Source organism: Maylandia zebra, linkage group LG16 (genome assembly GCF_041146795.1).
Source record: "Maylandia zebra isolate NMK-2024a linkage group LG16, Mzebra_GT3a, whole genome shotgun sequence".
Lineage (NCBI taxonomy): Eukaryota > Metazoa > Chordata > Actinopteri > Cichliformes > Cichlidae > Maylandia > Maylandia zebra.
This window is the reverse complement of record NC_135182.1, coordinates 20,742,616-20,763,340: the sequence shown is the minus strand read 5'-3', so window position 1 is coordinate 20,763,340 and position 20,725 is coordinate 20,742,616. Positions and strand designations below refer to the sequence as shown.

At 40.4% G+C, this 20,725-nt stretch overlaps 1 protein-coding gene across 1 annotated transcript; it reads left to right on the top strand.

Annotated features, from left to right (window-relative positions):
- Nucleotides 1-1,308: 1,308 nt before the first annotated feature.
- Nucleotides 1,309-19,163, top strand: hat1 (histone acetyltransferase 1). Its single transcript, XM_004557726.2, has 11 exons — nucleotides 1,309-1,398; nucleotides 2,779-2,850; nucleotides 2,983-3,058; nucleotides 6,632-6,752; nucleotides 12,316-12,492; nucleotides 12,642-12,763; nucleotides 13,346-13,450; nucleotides 13,818-13,924; nucleotides 14,469-14,620; nucleotides 15,540-15,656; nucleotides 18,416-19,163. The coding sequence occupies exons 1-11, from the start codon at nucleotides 1,392-1,394 to the stop codon at nucleotides 18,584-18,586; spliced, it is 1,227 nt and encodes a 408-aa protein (XP_004557783.1). The 5' UTR covers nucleotides 1,309-1,391; the 3' UTR covers nucleotides 18,587-19,163.
- The last annotated feature ends 1,562 nt before the right edge of the window (nucleotides 19,164-20,725 follow it).

Below are 20,725 nucleotides of genomic sequence, written 5' to 3'. Positions count from 1 at the left end.
GACAGTAATCAGCTGTGCATGTGGTGTGGGATGATTTCCCCTCGGGCTTTCATTTTACTGGATTTTTTTTTATTTTTTGAAGAAGAAAGAAAATATGAAAATACACATTTAAGTTAAACACATTACTGCCTTGACTCAGTAAAAATGCCTTTAACTGGGTGTTTAAGTCCACTGGATTTTACTCTTATTTCACATGACAAGTATAACTCTGATAATACTTTCTTTTTTTTTTTTCTTAGTCATAATACATTTAGATAGATATTTAGATGTTGAAACATCAACATCTAATTCTGTTTATATGTCATCACATAACACATCTGAACCACCTAAATTTCAGTATTAAGATTTGTGACTGATCTGAGTGGGAAATTGTATAGGTGAAAGTCAAAACTGTCTGGTCAATAAACCTCATTCTTGTCATTTTAATAATATTAGTATCATATCTTTGCCTCTTAGAGTAATGCAGCTTTAATATCATACTTAAATAATTGGAGTTAGTGATAATAAAGTTAGGCTACCTTCATTCATTATCATTATTTGCTAAATTTTAAAGATATGTGACATAACTACTTATCATTTATATTTGTCCTGCATTTTTCTAAGGTACAATCATGTGAAAAAGAAAAGAACACCCCCATTATACAATAGCTTGTAGAAACAGCTACATAAGCAATAATTTTCTGGTAAAGGTAAATATGTGTATATCATGTGTGTTTAGTTTTAGCCAAATGGGGTGCTGTGCATTATGGCCAAATATCTTATGTTTAACATTTTACACACTATCTGAGGCCTGTACAGTCTGCAGTTTTCCTGAGCATTGCAAAGCCTGAAATTGGTTTGAATTTAATAGAATGTCCACTCCTGGGAAATGAGTTAACACACACATGAATGCTCCAGTCCAGCAAAATGCCAAAAGTTCTATTTTTTATAGGGATGGACACACTTATTGATCAAGTTCATCAAGTGTTTATGAAAAAAAGGGCTATGAGAAATTACAATACGGTGTAGCATGTTAATAGCTAAAAAACAGAAAAGTGTTCCTTTAAGAAAAAAAGAAAAAACAGATAATCACTTTGATGAAACGATGAACGTATCTCAGTTCAGTGTTTTGTTTTTTATTTGGCGTGTAACGACGTAATCGTAACTTTTTTAACTTTTAGTTTAATCCTGTTTTTAGATATTCTGTTTTAAATCTTGTAATAACTTATAATACATTGTTGATATTTTGTGAAAGAAAAACTTTAAATGCTTTAATTTCTTTTACACTTTACTAAAAAAAAAAAAAAAAAAAATCCACATCCTGTTGTCACGGAAACACGCTTACCCGGAAGTCCTACTAATTCCGCGGGTCTTTTGGGACAACACTGCTACGTACAACACAGTGTGCAGAAATGGCGGGTAAGGTCGCTAATCGTTTTAAGGTTGGGTTTCCTTGTCTTTGTTTTAATGCTGTTCACTGTCAGGTGGACTTCAGTGCTGCTTTAAGCTCGCTGGAGTTGTAAACCAGCTCGCGATGTCTTCGAAAACACAACGTTAGATTTCGGAGGCAGCAGCTGGCCTGTTTGCTAACGTTAGCACCCCGTTATCAAGCTGATAATGTTTGTATGCTTGTGTGCTTCTGTAAGGCTTTGATTTCAGGTTGAATATAGGCTTTGAATAGAGGGATGATGCGCATGTAATGTTAGTTTAGACCATTTTATGTAACGTGGAGTAGCTGACCAAGTGTTTATATTCTGTTTGCGTGCCTTTATATAACATCTTGACACATATTTTGAACTAAGAGGCTGGCATGCTTATTTGATAGGACCACACTAGTAGCTCATCCGGTCAGAGCACAGGATCTACAGTTTTACATCGTGGTAAATCTCTGTTTGTCCATGGGTTGCACAGCTATAGTCCAGTTAGGTATAAGTCGGGCTTGAGGCAGAGTTTAAAAGAGCTGTTGATGTTTGCAACAATAGGGTTCTTGGTGGCAGGTGAGGTTGTTCACATCATCAGTCATAAGCTGGAGCAGTGGCTCTCTAATGGCCAGCCTCATTCTGCCGACTAGACATTATTGTAACTGCAAAAGTAATAATGAAATTTAAATTTACTACATTATTACACATCAGTGGCCCTTGTGGAAAGTGGCGAGGAGCTAAAACCTGTCACTTTTTATTTCCCTCTTGATAAACTGAGCAAACTCTGTTTGCAGTAGTGACCCACAGGTTGAGAAATTAGGACAGGCAGAAGTCCCTGCTGACTATGATGTTTGCAGATGACATTATGATCCATAGTGAGAGTAGGGAGCAGGTGGAGGAGAGGCTGGAGGTGTTCTGTGGAGAAAAGAGGAATGAAAGTCAGTGGAAGCAAATCAGAATACGTGTGTGTGTACGTGAATAAGAGTTAGATGGATTGGAAGGAGTGGAGGTCATGAAGGTGGATGTTTAAATACTTGCGATGAACTCCGTGAAGGAAGAGATTGTACGAGAGAGGTGGAGATGAGTGTTTGGGGTGATTGTGGCAGGAGGAAGTTGGAGAGGCTGAGATGGTTTGGACATGTGCAGAGGCGGGATAGTAGATACATTGGACAAAGGATGTTGAAGATGGAGCTGCCTGGCAAGGAGATAAAGAGGAAGACCTCAAAGTAGATTGATGGATGTACTGAAGGAGGACATGCAGTGGATTTGTGTGACAGAGTTGGTGTGATGTGATGAGGTGGAGTCAGATGATCAGCTGTATTCTCAGGGTGAAATGGAACAATTGTTAACATACTTTGTTTCCTCTGTGTTGCCCCAGATGTAAACACCATGGAAAAGAAACTGGCTGAGTACAAGTGTGACACCAATGAAGCTATATCCTTGAAGCTGGGTAGGTTTTGTTTTTTCTTCATTTCCCATGTTGTGTTAATGAATAAATGCGTGTATACATTTCCAACATTTTGTGGTACATTTTCCTAATTTCACACTTTAATTGAACATGTTTTTTTCCCCCTTCACTCAGTTCGCTTTCCAGAGGATGTTGACGACGACAGCACCACATTCCACCCCGAGTACAGCCACCAAGTCTTTGGAGATGAGTGAGTATTTATAATGATACAAACATAATGTTATCAGGTTTAAAAAATGCAGTTTTTTTCTATGCATAAAAACAAAATTAGACAGACACCTTAATGGTAGTTACTAAGTCTGTTCAAATCCAGCTCTCAGGCCCTCTTATCACTCAGGTGTTATGTCAGTTTACAGTTTAGTAAAATAAAACTACAGGGCTCAATACTTGTAGCAGTGTGACTATAAATTTTGTTTTTCACTATACATTTCCCTTGGCTTGTCTTTCTTTGGCTATAAAGTCTAGCGTTCCTTTTGGGTTCCTGCGTTGACTTTATAAAGATGTATTGAAGACATTAACAGTAATTGGCCTCCTTAAGAAAACATATTCATGAATCTTTAATTAAGACGCAGTAAACAGTCAATACATGAGCTGACTGGTAGTGGTTACTGTCTGTTTACATTTTGTGATTTAAGCAATAATTATAAGTGGCATGAATTTGGAGATTAATCTTGCAAATGCAGTAATATGAGGAGGAAATTATGGATGATTTTAGGCCAACAAGTTCATTTAATAACAGCACCCAAATTAAACTCACCTTCAACATCTTTTGAACAAGTAATTCTTTCACAGAAGTTATTGGTGATATAATGACTTGTAACTGTTTACTGCTGTTTGAGCTGAATGGTGGCTGGTTGATCTCTGACACAGAGTCTGCAAGAAATCAGCAAATTTTTAGATGTATAATAAGCATGATGCTGGAGTTCTGAAGCTGATGATGATACAAGTTTTTTTTAGGGAGTCCAAAATTCAGATACTGTGCTACATATGATCAGTGATTTCTGGTGTTCTCTTGCTAATGCTGCGCAGCGCTGGACTGTGAGCACAGGTCCTACCAAAGAACGTTAGGACGTCTTGTCACCGTCCCAGATTCTGACACTTTGTTCTGCTGCATGCAAAGGAGCAGATAACAGTCTCTTCTACAGCCCGTACCAGCTCTGCTCTTGTAGCAGCCTGTCTCCTCCACTTATGCATGGATGTGCCATCCTGGTGAAGTTGAACTGCTTCTGTAACATGAATGGAATGCCGGTACCATCTCATGCTACCAGTAGTGACAGGGACACCAGGAAAAAGCAAAACTAGAGATAAATCGAACAGGTTGGCTTAGAAAAGAGTGGCGGTTTTGTGGCCACCACCTGGAAAACCATTTCCCTTTTTGGGGGTTGTCTTCTTGTTGCCTCTCCAGTCCCTTCAGCTTGCACTGATTTAGGTGAAATGGAGTCACAATCATTTCTGCTTCATAACTGGACAGATCAGTCTCCCCGAAGTTTAACAGAGTTTATTTTATATTGTGATTAAGTGTTCCTATAATATTTTTTGAGCAGTGTAAACTGGCTGCCTCCCTAGAATTGATTTGTTCAAAGCTCTGCAAGCTGCGGCAAGATTAGATCTACTAAAACTTTATCCCAGTTTATTTAAAACTGACACACTTTGATGTTGTGCTTCTAGAAGTCATAATAACTTTGCCTTTTAACCATTTTTCAAAGTAAATATTTTTACAAGAGTCATATCGCACGCTTGTCTCTTAGTCTGACTGGAAGCAAACACAGGGGTGGCCTAAAGCAAACCACAGCTCGTGGTAGTTGAGAGACATTGTTCGTCTGGGACAAGCCACCAATCAATCACAAAGCATAGAGACAGAAAACAATTAAAGCTTGTATTCACACCAATGGGCATTTTTTATTTGCTAGTTAACCCAGCACTTATGGAAGAAGCTGGTGTGCCTGAGGAAACCCGTGCAAGCAGAGGGAGAATACACAAAATCCACACAGACAGGCCTCAACCAGTAGTGGGTCTGAATCCAGGACATTGTTGCAGAGAGGCAGCAAAACACCAGATAACAAAGTTGCAAGTTTATAACCCTGCTAAACATTAGGATCAGTGTCTACATCATGACTGTCTACATCCAAAATTCAGAAAAGGGAACAGTTTCAGAAGTACAGCAGAGCAAAACCAGTGTTAAGAACTGGATCCATCCATCTGCTTGTTCATGGTTGTGCGAGTGGTTCTGTTGCAGAAGAAATGGATCTGATCTACAACTTCACTACTGCTGCTAGTTTGACAGCAGCTCAGGAGATGTTATTGGACTAAGGCATTTCACAGATGGTGATAAGTTTCGGAGCATCAGACTTCACATGCTGCACTAAAATATACCTCTTTCCATATATACTTTAAAAGACTGAGCCATAAAAGTGGCAGTAAACTTTACCAGACATCCAGTCTTACATGCTGTATGTATTAATCAATATCAAAGTGGGCTACTTTTATGATGATTAATTTGCAAAAACACTGCAAGACTCAGAGGGCCCTGCGTATTTTTATGGACATGCCAATTCAAAGTCAGCCTGTATATACATCCACGTCACAGTGGTTCTCCTTTGTTGATAATAAGAATGATAAATAGTTCAGTCATTTCAGAAATGCAACAAAGCATGCTATTAGTGATGTTAAATGTTATGACAATGCAAAAATGAAGTACCAATTAATCATAAATGGCCCACTGCAGAGTCGTCACATAGCTAAAGATTTGAATCATTTTCACCTATTAGTAATGTTGATAGTTTTTTTAAATTTATTTTTTAATTTATTTTAAAGCCTCTGGCATCTTCATTATAAGACTCAAATGTGTCTCCATACAGTAATAGTAAAGGTCCTGAGCCTTGCACATTTTCTTTGCCCCTGTCAGGGTTTATGAAGTGTGATTCGGTCTGATAAGTGGCCCCTGGAGTGCATGAGTTACTCCACATTTAAACTGCCCACAGCAGTGGTTTGATTAAGGATTTTTACTTGCATTTTAAGGTAACACATCCCCACCCCCCCTAGTTTTAGTCAGTTAACTGATTTTATTAATGACTAGCAGAAAACTTTGCTGTTGCGTCACTGACAGAAAGTTTTAAAAATAATATACGTGATCTTTTTATGTGATTCTTCCTGATGGACAGCACACAGTGATGTTTCCAGTGTCGGATTCACAGAAAGGAACATAATGTGCGAACATAAATGATAATTGGTCTTGCATGTTATTGTAGAGCTGCGAAATTACTGTAATGTGATGCACAAAAGAGGCACTGAACCGGAGCAACACTGCATTATTGGCAGTGACACCTGTGTCGGCGCATAGACTTACAGTAGCACGTCGTTAACGTTTCTAAATTGCATTTCCAAATTAGTCAAAACTAGGATTGGTTATTTTTGCACTTGCTGCAATCAGCTCAAAGGGAACTCTGTAATTGGGGCATTAATTATTTCGGCAAGCGTAATTGCTAGCAAACCTTAATCACAGTTGCATAATGATGAATCTATTTTGTCATAAACTGCCAGTGATATAACGATGAACGAAACAATGCAGCACAGCGAAATAAGTGACCTGTGATAAGCATTTATTATAAACTCCAGGTGTATATTTGTTTTTATGTAATGGGAATAATTGATGTTCGTTATTGTCCCTCTGAACATTACACAAAGCAGTCCTTTTTACAAATCACTGCCCGACTTTTTGTAATCTTGTTTGGATTTTTAGTAATTTCAGTCACTTTCTGTGCAGTGAGGTTGCTTTTGGCTACAAAGGTCTTCAGATTCAGCTCTTCTACGCCGCGGGGAACCTGAGTACCCTCTTCAAAGTGAAATATACCTCAAAAGTCACAGAGACGTTCGACTGTGTGGAGGTAAGTCATTTCTTTATGCCGTTCTTTTATCATACTTGCATCAGCCTCTTTGTTGTGTTATCGTGGGGACAATAGACAATAGATACCTGTGTTCTGCTCACTGTTTATCACAATCAGAGGCCGCCAGTATAGACATAAACATAAAAATAATACTTGAATATGAAGAAAAGATGACAAAACTTTGCCTCCTGCTGAAAAGTAGTGTTTTTCTTTCCAAAAACTGCTCTATTGTGCTTTTAATAATTATGTAAAACACAGTCTAGCCCGAGAGTGGATTTTTCACTTAGTCATTTATTGTGTAAGTGTTGTTGAGTCATGATGCCTGCATCAACACAGTCTTGCTTTATTTAAAAAAAATTTTTGTTACAAAGTTTCTACATGCTAAATACCAGCTGCTAAAAGTTTGAATTTCATTCATCAGGTGGTAGATAATCAGTGAGAAACTCGTGTTACCCTGTGTCTGCGTAAGAATATGCTTGTCTGGTACAACTGTGTGAGTGGAGTCCAGTCATACCGATGTAATACACAGCACTGTAAACAAACATGCCACAACATCTAGTAACAATTAACCAGAGATGTTTTTAATGTCCAAATCAAGTCAGCTCAGTGTACTGATCCAAAACTTTGGGGGGGGGGGTACTAAACGCTATGTTCAGCTTAATCCAGCTCAAGTGTACAAACAAGCCGACTGAGCTAATGGAAGTCTAGTGCGGAGGTGATAAATGTCTTTCTCTCTCTCTCACACACACACACACACACACACACACACACACACACACACACACACACAATTTTGTCACTGAATTAAAAGCAAGGTGGAAATGTTCAGGAGAGACGAGGTCCAATCACAACTAATTGAATTGTGTGGAAAGGCAGGACAAGTTTGGAATTGATCCAATCAGAAGTAATCTTGCCAATCTTATCCGTTTTCTAAACTTTGAACAAGGCCTGAAACTGGCTCTCAACCCCCTACTTGCTCTCTTTGGTACAGTGGGTGAGGATGATAAGTATATTGCCGGCGCACAATGTCGGGTGCTGTCCTTTGGTTCCCTCCTGGCTAGGTGTGCCATTTTGATGAGGTGGAAGGCCACTGCCCCGCCCACCCATGTTCAGTGGCTTGCTGATCTTATGTCGTGTCTCAGTCTTGAAAAGAGCCACTGCTCCATCCAGAACCAAAAGGGCACATATGATAAAATCTGGGGTCTTCTTCTGTCAAACTTCTCTAACCTTGAATTTAAGGATGTTCCTGCTGACTAACAGATTTGCTTATTCCGTAGAGGTCTGATGTGTGTCTGTGTTAATGGGAATGTGAAGCTCAGTGATGTTGCAGCTAACTTCTGTGTGGTTTGTAATGAAAGGTCTTGTTAGTATCAATCACCCCTTCCGGGTTGTGGTGTTTTGTTAACTTTTCTTTTGCCTATGCTCTAACGTGAGAAGTTCTGCTCTCTATTCAATGTAACCAGTTTTTGCGTTTCCATTCTTTTTCCTTTTTGTAAACTGTATACACAATCACTCAACAAAAACACTTTGAGTCGAAGTAATCTTGTGCAGTAAGGTTTGATGTGCACATTTGATTTCCCCCATACAAACAGGGTGGGTACTGCTACCTCCCATGCTCCCTGTTTCATGGAAGCACGACACAATGTCAACACCCGGGAGGAGGAGAGTAGACATATGGAAATGTTTTGCATTTGATGTCACCTACAATAAGAATCTTCATAAACCATGTGGCTCAATTGTTGTTGATTTAGTCCGCTATAATCTTACACTCATCTAAATCGAGACTAAAAGTAGAACAGCTTAGGTAACTAAAATTTGACTAAAACAAAATCAAAGTTTGCTGTTAAAATTAACACTGTATACCGTTTGAATCGGTCCGGTTCGTTTGGGTGGATGTGAACACGCTAACGCGGTAATCACACTTTAGCATGTTGGGTGGGTGTGGTACAAAACTGCTTACAGCCTGAAAGGACAGTTTGTTCTGTCCTTTAACAGTAACAGTTACCTGATAAGACGCATTAGTTACATTTTATGCAAAAAAAATGTAAAAAGAAATAAAAGAAAAAGCCTCTGTGCGTTAGGCTTTCACTGGGTCACTTTATGACCAGCTAGGCTTGCAGTCCACTGATGGAAACTCTGATAATGATAAAGAGGAAGGTGTTGCTAGCCAGGCTGCCAGCCTGGGACATCGTGTCGAACAACAACTGTATTTTTATTTGAACAAAACTAGATGACGTCATCAAATTCAAACTGATTCTTTCAGTTCAATTTTTGAAAAGGATACACATTCGCAGTTTATTCATACAAGTTTATCATTTTTTGAAATAGCAAAAACAAATAGCTGAAACTGCAACTTCGTCTCGAAGTTAACTTTGATTTCACCTTCCTGTATTTAGATTCTAGTTTAATTTGTGATGCCTGCTTCCATCACACATAGTCTTAAATTTAAAGCTGTCTTACGAGCGTCTTAAAAGAGTCCTAAATTTCCTCTGTAAACAAACAAGTCAACTCAGCTCCTCTCTGAATCCACTTTGGTAAACAGTAGAAAACTGTGTAAAAGATCTGAAGCGCCTACGACGCATTTCTGTTAATCTGAGAAGGGGGGGAGACATGTATTGTATTTTTGACAGTAGTTTTGCGAATGTTAGATTCGATACCCCGTGTCACGTATAATTTGTGTGTTTTGAACTAACAGCAGGTGACGGGAAAAGCGTAAATGGAACAGGATTTTATTTTATTTGTCAAAACATATCAAAAAAACAGCTCAACATATCAAAGTATGGCACAAAAGATGTCCTTATTAATCTGAACTTTTTAACAAATCAGGCTGTAATTTTCATAGACCAACACGAGGCAGCTTCCCTGAGGCGTTTCCTCCCTAATTGTGCGATCGATTACACTTTAAGGGAAGCAGATAAACCTAAGGCGCTTTAACAGAGGGCCCTCGCAGCCTCTCCCGGAGGGGAGAGCGTGACATTATTCCAGTTAGAGATCTCCTGTTTTGTTAGACTAAATCTCATCACACCACGGTCCCCTGTGTGTCTGCGCTAATCCCACTCCTCCCTCTGAAGAGAATGGTTGTATAAGCGGGGGTCCAACACGAGGCATTGATTTTTAGAGCTTTCTGTAATGGAATCAGCAGGGGGAGTAATGTGACCCGGTTGGATATATCGTACACGTATTTGTAGGAGTGAATTATTGCTCGAGTTATTGACAGTTGAGCTCCTTGAGGCCGAATGTGTGTAAACGTATCAAAAAAGGAGATGCTTGTTTTATCTAACGACGGCTGCTGATGACTTTATAGTTAATTTTAACTCTCGTCTGCTTAGTATGTAAAGTTTCCTGCCATTTCTTTTTCTTTTTCCCTTTTTTTTTAATTGCCAGTCAGAGTTATTTACATATGAACAGCCAGTATTTGGACAAAAGCGGACAGTAAAGCGAAATGCTTGTCCTGGGTTCTCTTCTTCCTCTGAGACTTCACAAAAGGCCACTGGCAGCTTTGAATATTTCCTCACGCTGTCAAACATGCAAAATGAATACCAGAATTAGCAAGGGCCCCTACTGAGGTCAAATGATTCAACTGGGGGACATCTGTCTTGTCTGCAAGCAGCAGGGGGGCTTCGCTACTGGACAATGTGGCCTTCAACTGGTGGTAGTGGAAGTGCTGGTATAACTTAGTTTGGTGTGTCTGTGCATGCGGTGAAATTATAAATAACCTCATATGGTATATACAGACATGATTTCTTTCCTCTCAGGCAAATCCCCCCCCCCCCCAAAAAAAAAAAGGCAACCAATTTACGTTTTTTAAAGGTAAAAGACAGCCATTACCTGTTTTTTAAAGCCGATATTCAGACGTGAAATGTGATGGCAGTGTGTGTGCCTCTACTTGGTGTTGACCCCTGAGTGTTCACCTTGTTAAGGGTTTGAGTGCAGCTGGTGTAGAGGCAGAGTGCGAGGGGAGCAGCAGAGTTCAGGCTGCATCTGAAGAGTGTTTGTCTCTGAGTGCGTGTGGACGGTCGGGGTGCGGTGCAGCTGGTGAGAAACGAGGGGAGGCTGAGATGGAGTTGATGCAGCTGCCACGCTGATACAAGACTGATCAAAACTCACCTTTCTCCCCTTTAAATCAGTCCAAACCCCCCCACACCCCCCACCCGCCATACTGCTGGACTTTTCCCAGAAGAAAAACAAATGTAGTACCAGATGTTTGTTCCACGCAGGCTGGTAACTATAGGAAATTGCTGAATACCTCTAATAGTTTTATATTAGCCTCATAATCCACGTTAATGTGTAACACTTTGACTGTAAACAGAAAAATGACTGCAAATGTTCAGCGTGGCACGGCCTCAGGATTGGATTAAAGAGATGGAATAATGCCGACACAACAAATTAGGTGGTTTGTGCTCCCTTTGTGCTTCTTGTTAGAAATCAAAGACATTAACAAAGTGTTCTAAAGGAACATTATTAAGTTATATTCATGCCAAACTAAAGCATCTATTCTGGAAGGCTGTGCAATTTAGTGTCTAGTATGTAAGAGAGTGGCCAGCACAAAGAGACTTGTTTGTCCATGGCCTTTTAAGTGTGGTCCTTGTTCCCTAGAAATGTGGCCGAACAATTACAATGGCTAAGAGGCATTCAGCTGCAGGTGCATTACTTCCAGTTAGATATTAGCTGATGTCTGAAAGGGGGGAATTAGCAGTATGTTGTATTAGCCTTTTGTAGTGCATTTTGCTCAGACCTTCTTCATTTCCCAGTTTTCAATGCTGAGCAGCAAGGGTCTCTGTGCTGAAATAATGCCCATCACACATGTAAATGGTGTGAAAGGGCTGCTTAGCAAAGTGTTCTCATGTCAATCCTTGTGGAAATGGATACAATGCAAACATTACAGCTGAACTAACCACACGTTGCACTGAGTAAAAAGTCCAAGGGTAGGACCTCTTTGTCTCGGAGGCTCTTTGAAAACGCAGGGGCAAATTCATTTGATTGGGTTCACTTGGCAGGATTAGAGGAGAGGCCTCTATTATGGATGCCCAAAGGTTTGTTAAGTTGAGATCAATTCATAAGATTTTATTTCCCAGTGAGAAGCAGAAATGCGTTTATTGTGGCAACTTCATCACATATTCATGGTTTAACATAAGTAGTAAATGTACTGATTTAAGTGGGCTTTTCATCGTGGAGGGGCGGGAGGGAGGAGGGTGCTGCTGTGGTCTGCTCAGCTGACAGTTTTAATTGCCTAATGGTTTTCTTTTCATTGGCGCCAAACACGTATGCTCCCGGTTGGAGTTTGCGGGATATATTGCACTCTTTTTCAACGACAAAAATTACCACTCGGAAAAGTCCCCTAGGATCAAACTCGAAACCCTCGACGTGTTTGTAGACGTCAACTTTTTCCTGAAGTTTTATGATTATTCAGCTACATAAACGACACCACTCTGGTTTAGCGCCAATATATACATATATGTATAAATACGGGAAAGATGCAGAGATAGGCGAGATTAGGTGTTGAATCGCTAAATGTGTTCACCTTGTGTTTTATTGTTTTTGGGTTTTTTTTTTCTTTCTCCAGGCTGATGACGTCGAGGGGAAAATTCGGGAAATCATTCCTGCTGGGTTCACCTGCAACACCGATGACTTCATCTCACTGCTGGAGAAGGAGGCCAATTTCAAGCCCTTCGGCACCCTGCTTCACACGTACACGGTCCACAGCGAGGAGGCGGGAGAACTCACGTACCAGATTCACAAGGTGGGGGACCAAAAAAGTCATCAAAGCAAACCCGCAAAGCCTTTTAGGTTTTAAAATCAGCTTGCTTTTTCATCTGGCGGATAGTTTTGCATCACAGCGATGCAGATGAGATTTAAACCCTCTTATTTTCGCTGCATTCGCCCCCACAGGCTGAGGTTACCTGCCCGGGATTCCGGGAGTACCACGAGCGCTTGCAGACCTTCCTCATGTGGTTCATAGAGACTGCCAGTTTCATTGACGCAGACGACGATCGTTGGGACTTCTTTCTTGTGTGAGTGCCCTCCTTAATTGACATCAACCCCCCGCACACACACGCACACAGAGCTCTAGCCCGCAGCTTTTATTGTGTCATTGAAAAACAAAGCCCCCCTTTGAGGCGCTTGTGACCAATTACCATGCCAGTTTGATTATATTTCCCCCCGGTAGGAGAATTGTTGATCAGGGAAGAGCTTCCTTTGTGCCAGAAGGCCTTTTCAGATTTTTCAGGGGCAAGAGCTGAATTGAATACTGTTGTCTTTTGAAATACTGAACAATGTCTTAACAGTAAAAAGAGCCTCTGCCAGTGTTTTCTTTACCCTGGCACCTATTAATGGTTACAATGGGGAAAATGGGCTGAAGTGAGTTTGAGGAGCTCAGTCCGTCCTCCAACCTCTTCTCTTCCTCTAAGTTGCAGTACTCCAATTAAGTGCATAATGTATTCAGGTTGCAGCAGGTGTACCAATCGCGGCGCTGGCTGCTCCAACGTGCTGATGTCAGGGGGGTCAGGGTTGGCACGGGAACAGAGAGGCTAAAATGGACACTGCATGGGAGTGTGCCTGTAATTGACCTGTTTTCCTTTGTGTTTTATCTGCAGATTTGAAAAGTACAATAAAGATGGGGAGACTCTCTACGCAACTGTTGGCTACATGACAGTTTATAATTACTACGTATACCCAGACAAAACCCGACCACGTGTAAGGTAATTGCCGGGGCAGCACGTGCCTTCCCATTCTTTTGTACGAGAAAGGAGTGGAAAATTATACATTTCTTTATCCTCTTCCCAAAGAGCCCAAATTACTGGCTTATATAGCCAACTATTCAACCAGATTTTGTTTCAGTACCAAACCAGGGTGATTTGTATCTGAAAACAACTTTATAGATAAGCTTTTGATTTGATTTGATTTGTTGCATTGATGGATCCGTGTATTATTTTCTGCTTTCAATCAAAGCGAATCTGCTCCTGCTGAGAAAAACAACAAATTCTGAAGAAACCTGTTTTCTTCTTGTTTTCTTTTCCTTTTTTTGGCATTTATATTTGTGTCTGTGTCTGACCTTTAACTAAACAGCCAAATGCTGATCCTGCCTCCGTTCCAAGGAGAAGGTCACGGAGCTCAGCTTCTGGAGGCAGTACACAGATTTTATTGCAGCTTGCCCAAAGTGCAAGACATCACAGGTGAGCATCTTACTTATTTTTATTTATCTATCCCCCCCCCCCCTTTAAAACGCAATTACTATGTTGAAGAAGGTGGGATAAACATTTAATCTAAGATCCAGGCGTCACCCACGAACAGTTTAAACGATTTTTCTCTGCAGTTGGTGGATCCAGACGGTGAGTTAATTTGGAGGGCTGGCTCGTATACCAGAATGTGCTCTATTGAAACTAGTTGGATCGAAATAGATGCTTTGCATGGAGATGGAGGGTGAATACTAAAGAGGCATCCCAGCCTTTTCTTTTCAGAATGAAAACCTATTCAAGACAGAACTTAAAAGTTTAGCAGTGAATAGGAAGAAGGGTTCCTGCTAACAGTTCCTCTGGTTTTTTGCCATATTTCTACTTTGAAAAGTTCCAAGGTGTGAAGTATATTGTTGTTTCTTTCACTCCTCCTCTATCTTAACACACTGGGATTGAACCAGGCCATCTGTGTCAGGGGTGTTGAAAAATCAGATTAACACCATCAGCTCATTTGAGTCTTATTGTGGTTTTTGTCTGTTCACAGCTGAAGACCCCTCTGAGAACTATGTGAAGCTGAGAGACTACGTGCTGGTGAAGCTTTGTCAGGGCCTGCCATCCTTCGCTGTAGACAAGCTGCACCTCGGCTTCTCAGCTGACATGATCAAAGAGGCGCAAGACAAGCTGAAAATTAACAAGGTGCCGTATGAGGGTGCAGCTGTGATAGGTTTGCAAAATTGAGTTTTATTAGTGAGGAAGAAAAGGTTTGATGACCTTTGTTATGTTTATTACTTTTTTTAGAGCAGAGATCCAAAAAGATTTTATTTGTTGTTACCAGAGGTGTGGAAAAGTCTCTGAAAGCACAGAGTTTAGTGCCTTAGTCCTGCTATTCTCTGTTTCCTGCCATATATGCACTGTTACAATAATGGATGGGAAAAATATTAAAATAATGTGGTCAGCGTTGTACAAGTCATCACTTCAGACTGCACTAAATGCTCCGTTTCTGGGGGTTTTCTCTACTCTCAGATCTGTGTGGGAACACAGCAGCCTCAGACACATGCACAAACCTTCTATTTGCCAGTGGAAGCAAATCCGAAGACAGTTGCGTTAAAAAGAGGGAGGAGCTTAAAAGCGGCTGCGCCACAGTCCAGTATCAGATAAATATTCAATATGTTGAATAGGGCTCCAAACACAGACGCAGGCAGTTCATTTCAGTATCAAATACAAAAACTGAGATATGCTTTTTTTCTTTTCCGCTGTTAAATATGTGCACGGTTGCAAATGTTAGCAAATCAGTTTGCACGCTTTATTTACTTACTGAGAAATGACCTCCCAAAAATACATAAATACTGCCTATACTAGTATAGTATATAGCATAGTAGCAACTCATTTTGTTCCTTTGCTCTAAATGCTACTCAGTTCTCTGTTCTTTGATGCTGCTGCATATCATATCATATTTTTGTTTTTTCTGTTTTTTTCTTTTACAACCTGCCCGTAACTGCTTAGGACTTCCTGTAGCCATTCAGCTGGGAAGTGTGTTTGACTCCTGTTGAGGCGTAATGATTTATTTTGAAAGTAATTAAATGAAAATAATTATCTTGTTTTTTATTGTCTGCAGAAACATGCCAGGCGAGTTTATGAAATCCTACGCCTCAGAGCGACAGACATGAGCGATGAAGACAAAGCGAGAGAGTACCGCTTAGAGGTGAAGAAGAGGCTGTTCGGACCCTACAGGGTGAGGTTTTAATTTTCACAGCTTCGCCGTGGTGTACTTTACATGTCAGTGTGGAGCGGGTCCAAAAAAGTGCCTGCAAAGTGACATTCAAAGTGATTCCTCGGTGCATTCGAATAAATCTGAATGTCAACTTGTCTCTGCTGCTGTCAAACAGGAATCCAGTGTGCAGTCTTCCACCTTTTGTTAGCATAACATTATAGCTATTCAGTGTAGGAAGAAAAGTGGCCCGTGTACTGCACACACTTGATCAGCTTACAGCCCCGTATTGTCACTGTTTATTATGTTACCTTTTAAAACAGCAGAAAAATTGATCTTCAGTCCTGTGAAAATTGATAGAATACTAGTGCCGCATTGTTACAGCCACAATAGGGCGCACCAGGCGTCTGTGGTTTTGCTGCCGCTGGAGCTTTTTTCTATTCAGGCACATGTCATTAGTCGGGATTTGCATTTCTTTGAATGAAATAATTTTCATGAAAGTGTGTTTAAAGCACTTTGTCAGAAAGCTGCTACTATTCAGAATTCACTCCTTTTCATTTGATTCTTATCAAATGGTTTCTTGATGGACTTTTTTTTTTGGAGGGGGGGGGGGTTTGAGAGACTGAGCGAACAGAGTATCGAAAATGTCCGTTATTCTGCGTCTTGATTCTTGTCAGTGGGAAATGCTGTGTCTATGCACCAGAATAACTCCCTGCATCCTGTTTGGCTTGTGATATTTTATGTCCGATCTGCTCGCTGAGGCTTTGCATACTATCCATTAGAGACTTTGCTGTCATCAGGGCAACCGCATGTCTCAAAAAAGGCAGAATGTGACATGGAAAAGACCTATGCGGCGAAGTGGGAAGGAGGAATTCCTTGGGAGAGTGGCAACGAAGGATCTGGTGGCCAGATGCAGAGCCAGATTTTCCTTCCCTGAGGAGATTTTGCATGTAGTTAGCTGAATGGCAGAGCTGCTCTGTGAACGTGAAGGGGGATTTTGCATTTCTGCTCTTACCGCCAATTCCCCAGCGACTGTGTGTGCATGCACGTGTGTGCAGGCTTTTCACACAGCCGATTAGACTGCACAATGTAAGAGAAAATGCACAATAACACTTTTCAACACGACGTTACGGTGTGATAAACAAAAACTGTAGCCTTTAACAGGTGTGCTGATAACACAGATCCCCAAACACCGTGTACCCTTTGCCCAAGGGTGACTGAAAGCAGGTCATCTTCTTATTAGAAGGTTGGGTGTTGCTGCTCTAGTCTTCGTGCCAAAGGGGAAGAGAATTCCTCCTGATGCCTTCATCAGAAATCAGACTGTGTGTATAATGTTAGCTGGAAAGCACTTAGACATAGAAAAAAGTGCTTTTATTAAGGTGTGTGTGAACATGTGAACGACACACGTTGTATAAAGTCAAGTAGAAGAGCGGTGTATATATAAGAACCAGTCCATTTACCAATAAATACAGAAATAAAATAAATTACTAAATTGGAGTTTGGAGATGGGGAAGGCATCGTGTGTGTGGTCTGATTTATTATGTTTGATGCTGCGTTTGCAACGTGTCTGTCGCATGTTCATTATCTAATCTAACCACCCATGTCCAGAAATAGCAGCGATCAATTTCACTTCTTTTTCAAGTGTCAAGACATATAAATGATAATCACTGGTTATTAATTCTCTAGAGGTATAAAATAACCTAAAGTATATTTCTGTGTTGTATAGTATGTGTAACAGATCTTTAAACTTTAAAAGCTACTTAGCATTTAAGATGTTGTTTTTTTTATTTTTGTTTTTTTGTTTTTAATTTTCTTTTGAACGTTGTTTGCCTTTGTTAGACAGGACAGTTCAGAGAGTAAAGACAAAAAAAGGACCAGACCCCTGGAGAAAAGACTCTAGTCTATGCTTCACGGGTTTTGTATCAATCGGGTAAACCTACAGCAGAACCATCTCACCTAGAAGCAGGACCTCTTCTAGGTGAGATGGTTCAGGTGTATTTTACCTGTAGGCAGCCCCCGGGTAGATGAAGGACAGAAATTGGTAAAGCCCCCACAACTCGGACCCGCATAATTATGAGAAAATGGATTGATGGATCTCCATTGTTCACATTTTTGAGCTATTTAACGACTGTAAACTTCTGCCGTCGTCTTCTGTCATGAGGAGGATTTCAGACACTGTTTGATGGATTACTGTACACTAAGAACCCTTTATTAGAGAGTAACTCATTCTCTAACTTTCCAATAACGAGCCATGCAGTCAAAACCATGATGTTAAAGCCATTGAAAGAAGAATGTGTGTTACACAATAAAGACCGAATAAAGAGATGACTCCAAAGATGAGAGAGTAGCATATACAAAGACTTTAATGGAGGTTATTTTTCTGATATTTAATCAGTTTTTCATATAAAAAGACTCCAGTGCATTGAAGTTTAAGTCTTTTTTGGTATTGGAGGGTTAAAAAAAACCCTCAAATCTTTTCATAAACCAATTAAAAGAAAAATTATGCTAAGTAAACATTTTAAACTGATGACTTTCTGGCTGCAGTCTTTCTTCTCTATGCCAGACAGCAGCTTTAAACTCTTCCTCTATACAGAGTTTGTCTTTAATCAAAAACAAGACAAAAAAACTGCAACTACTATGCTGAAAAGACAAGAGAGCCTTCTTTAGGTGTTTATCCAACATGTGCTGAAGACACAGGAGAGCGTTTGAGCCAAAATTTGAAATCAGAAGAATTTGTATGCATGCGGCCTCAGCCACTGATTTATGTCATTTATTTTGTGCAGAAGAATCAGAGGGAGCTGGCGAAGATGAGGAAGTGCCTACGGCCAGAGGAGCTGGTGTCCCACATGAGTCAGATGGACACTCAGACACAGCACGAGGAGCTGGAGAAGAGTTACCAGGATGTTGTGGAGGACTACAGGAGAATCATTGAGAGGCTAGCATCACAGGCCTGATCTGACTGTGAGAGGCTCCTGACCTGGAGCGTACCCGCTCCCACATTACCACAGGCTTTTTGCAGCAGCCAAGAAGAAGACCTCTTGATGCAGCAAAAAAAGGAAAACAAATAAAGAAATCACTGTTTTAATTGAAGAGTGTCACAAATGTATAGTAGCTGGTGATAGGCTGTAGTAGAAAAGGGCCTTTCTGTTTCCCAGCTGGTGTTGATACAGTAGAGGTGAGTAGTGCAGCCCAAGGGCAGAGACTTCCTGTTTGCTTCATGTGTTTAAATCACAACGTTTGACATGAAATGACACGTAATATTTCACAGGTGATCAGAGGTACACTGTCCTGCAGAGAAACCCTGCTTCTTTTCCATCATAGACATTTTTTAAGAGCTTTTGTCAGAACAGTTCCCAGTGTGTGTGTGTGTGTGTGTGTGTGTGTGTGTGTGTGTGTGTGTGTGTGTGTGTGTGTGTGTGTGTGTGTGTGTGTTTTGAAGCACTTCATACTGAAAGTTAAAAAAGAAAAGTGTTTTTTGTATTTTTGGTGTGATTCTTGTCATTGAGAAGAAAATAAAATGGAGCAACTGAGTTTCTGTTTTTGGTCGTTAAGCTTTATTTGATATAATGATTTTCTGCTCAGAAATACAAATGTACTGTTTGAAATAAACAATTTAGCATAAAATATTTTGAAAGCAAATTAAGAAGACAAATTAAAATGTGGTCTATAGCACTGTTAGTGCTGCAGGGTTTTTTTTAAGATTATCAGGTTAGAATATGAATAGCACCAATAGGATTAGAACTACTTTATTTGGATTCAGTGTACTTCACCGATGTATTTACATTGTTCCTCCTGCTTTTTTACTCCACTTTGTTTTTGATGCAGTACTTGCACTTTGTACTCACTGGTCAACTGTGGCACAGGAAGTAGAGTGGTCTACTAATTAGAAGATCAGTGGTTTTATACGGGCTCCTCTGTATGTCAAAGTACACTCCCCCCCCCCCACCTCATTGAGCCCGCCCCTCATTGAGCCTGGTTCTGCCTGAGGTTTCTTCCTGTTAAAGGGGAGTTTTTCCTTCCCACTATCGCCACATCCTCAGATGGGTCCTCTGATTGTTGGGGTTTTCTCTATATTATTGTAGGGTCTTTAACTTACAATATATGAATGAGTTACTGCAAGTACTTTAAATATATTTAGTAGAATCTATGTACTATTAAGCTACTTAAGTAGGATTTTAACATTTACTTAAGTAAAAACAATTCACCTATTTAAATAATAGGGTTTAAATATGTGCAAATTTGGGGCGTGGTCACTAACTAACAGGTGTAGCCGTATGCTAGGTGTCGCCTCTGCTAAGAGAAGAAACTGAGCTGGACCTTCTAAAGTGGTCTCGTGTTTTTAATTGTACTAACTGTGCTGCAGTTTTGGTGAGTAAAAGTCTAGTGATTTATTTACGTGTTAGTTACGAGATGTCGGTATCTAGTTAAGCTTGTTAGCATTAGCTGATAATTCAGTGCTCCACACTCCTGCCTTAACAAGATCATTTTTGGCTCCAAGCATCCAGATGGCTGATCTACAATGATTAGCCAAACCCGAATTGTTAGCCTATAATTATTAACCGTTCGTGATCCTTAGAATACAATGTTTTGCTTTAAAAACCCTAGATCCAGGCAAGTACAGAAGCACCCACCTAAGTCTTAAGCATTGCTGCAGACCAACACACCCACTACCACGGGGAAATGCCACTATCCTACAGCTGGGACCTCCCCTAACAGATAACTTGCCCTCCATCACTGTAACATAAGTGCCCATGCCCTAACCCACACATTGTTAGTCAGGTAGCTTTTGTTTTTGAAACATTTTCACTCTACTAGAATGGCTTTGCATGAACCGCTGATCAAAATAATGCATATTTATGTAATTTTGGACCTTGGTGCAGCCTCTGATGGAAACTTAATTTCTTCTGATCAGCTAACCCTGGCAAACGTTAGGTTTGCCGTGTGCCTGACCACATTAAGGATATCCCTTCTCTTTGATATCATGCAGATCCACAAGTAAATGGTAAATGGCCTGTATTTGTATAGCGCTTTACTAGTCCCAAAGGACCCAAAAGCGCTTTACACATTCAGTCATCCACCCATTCACACACTGG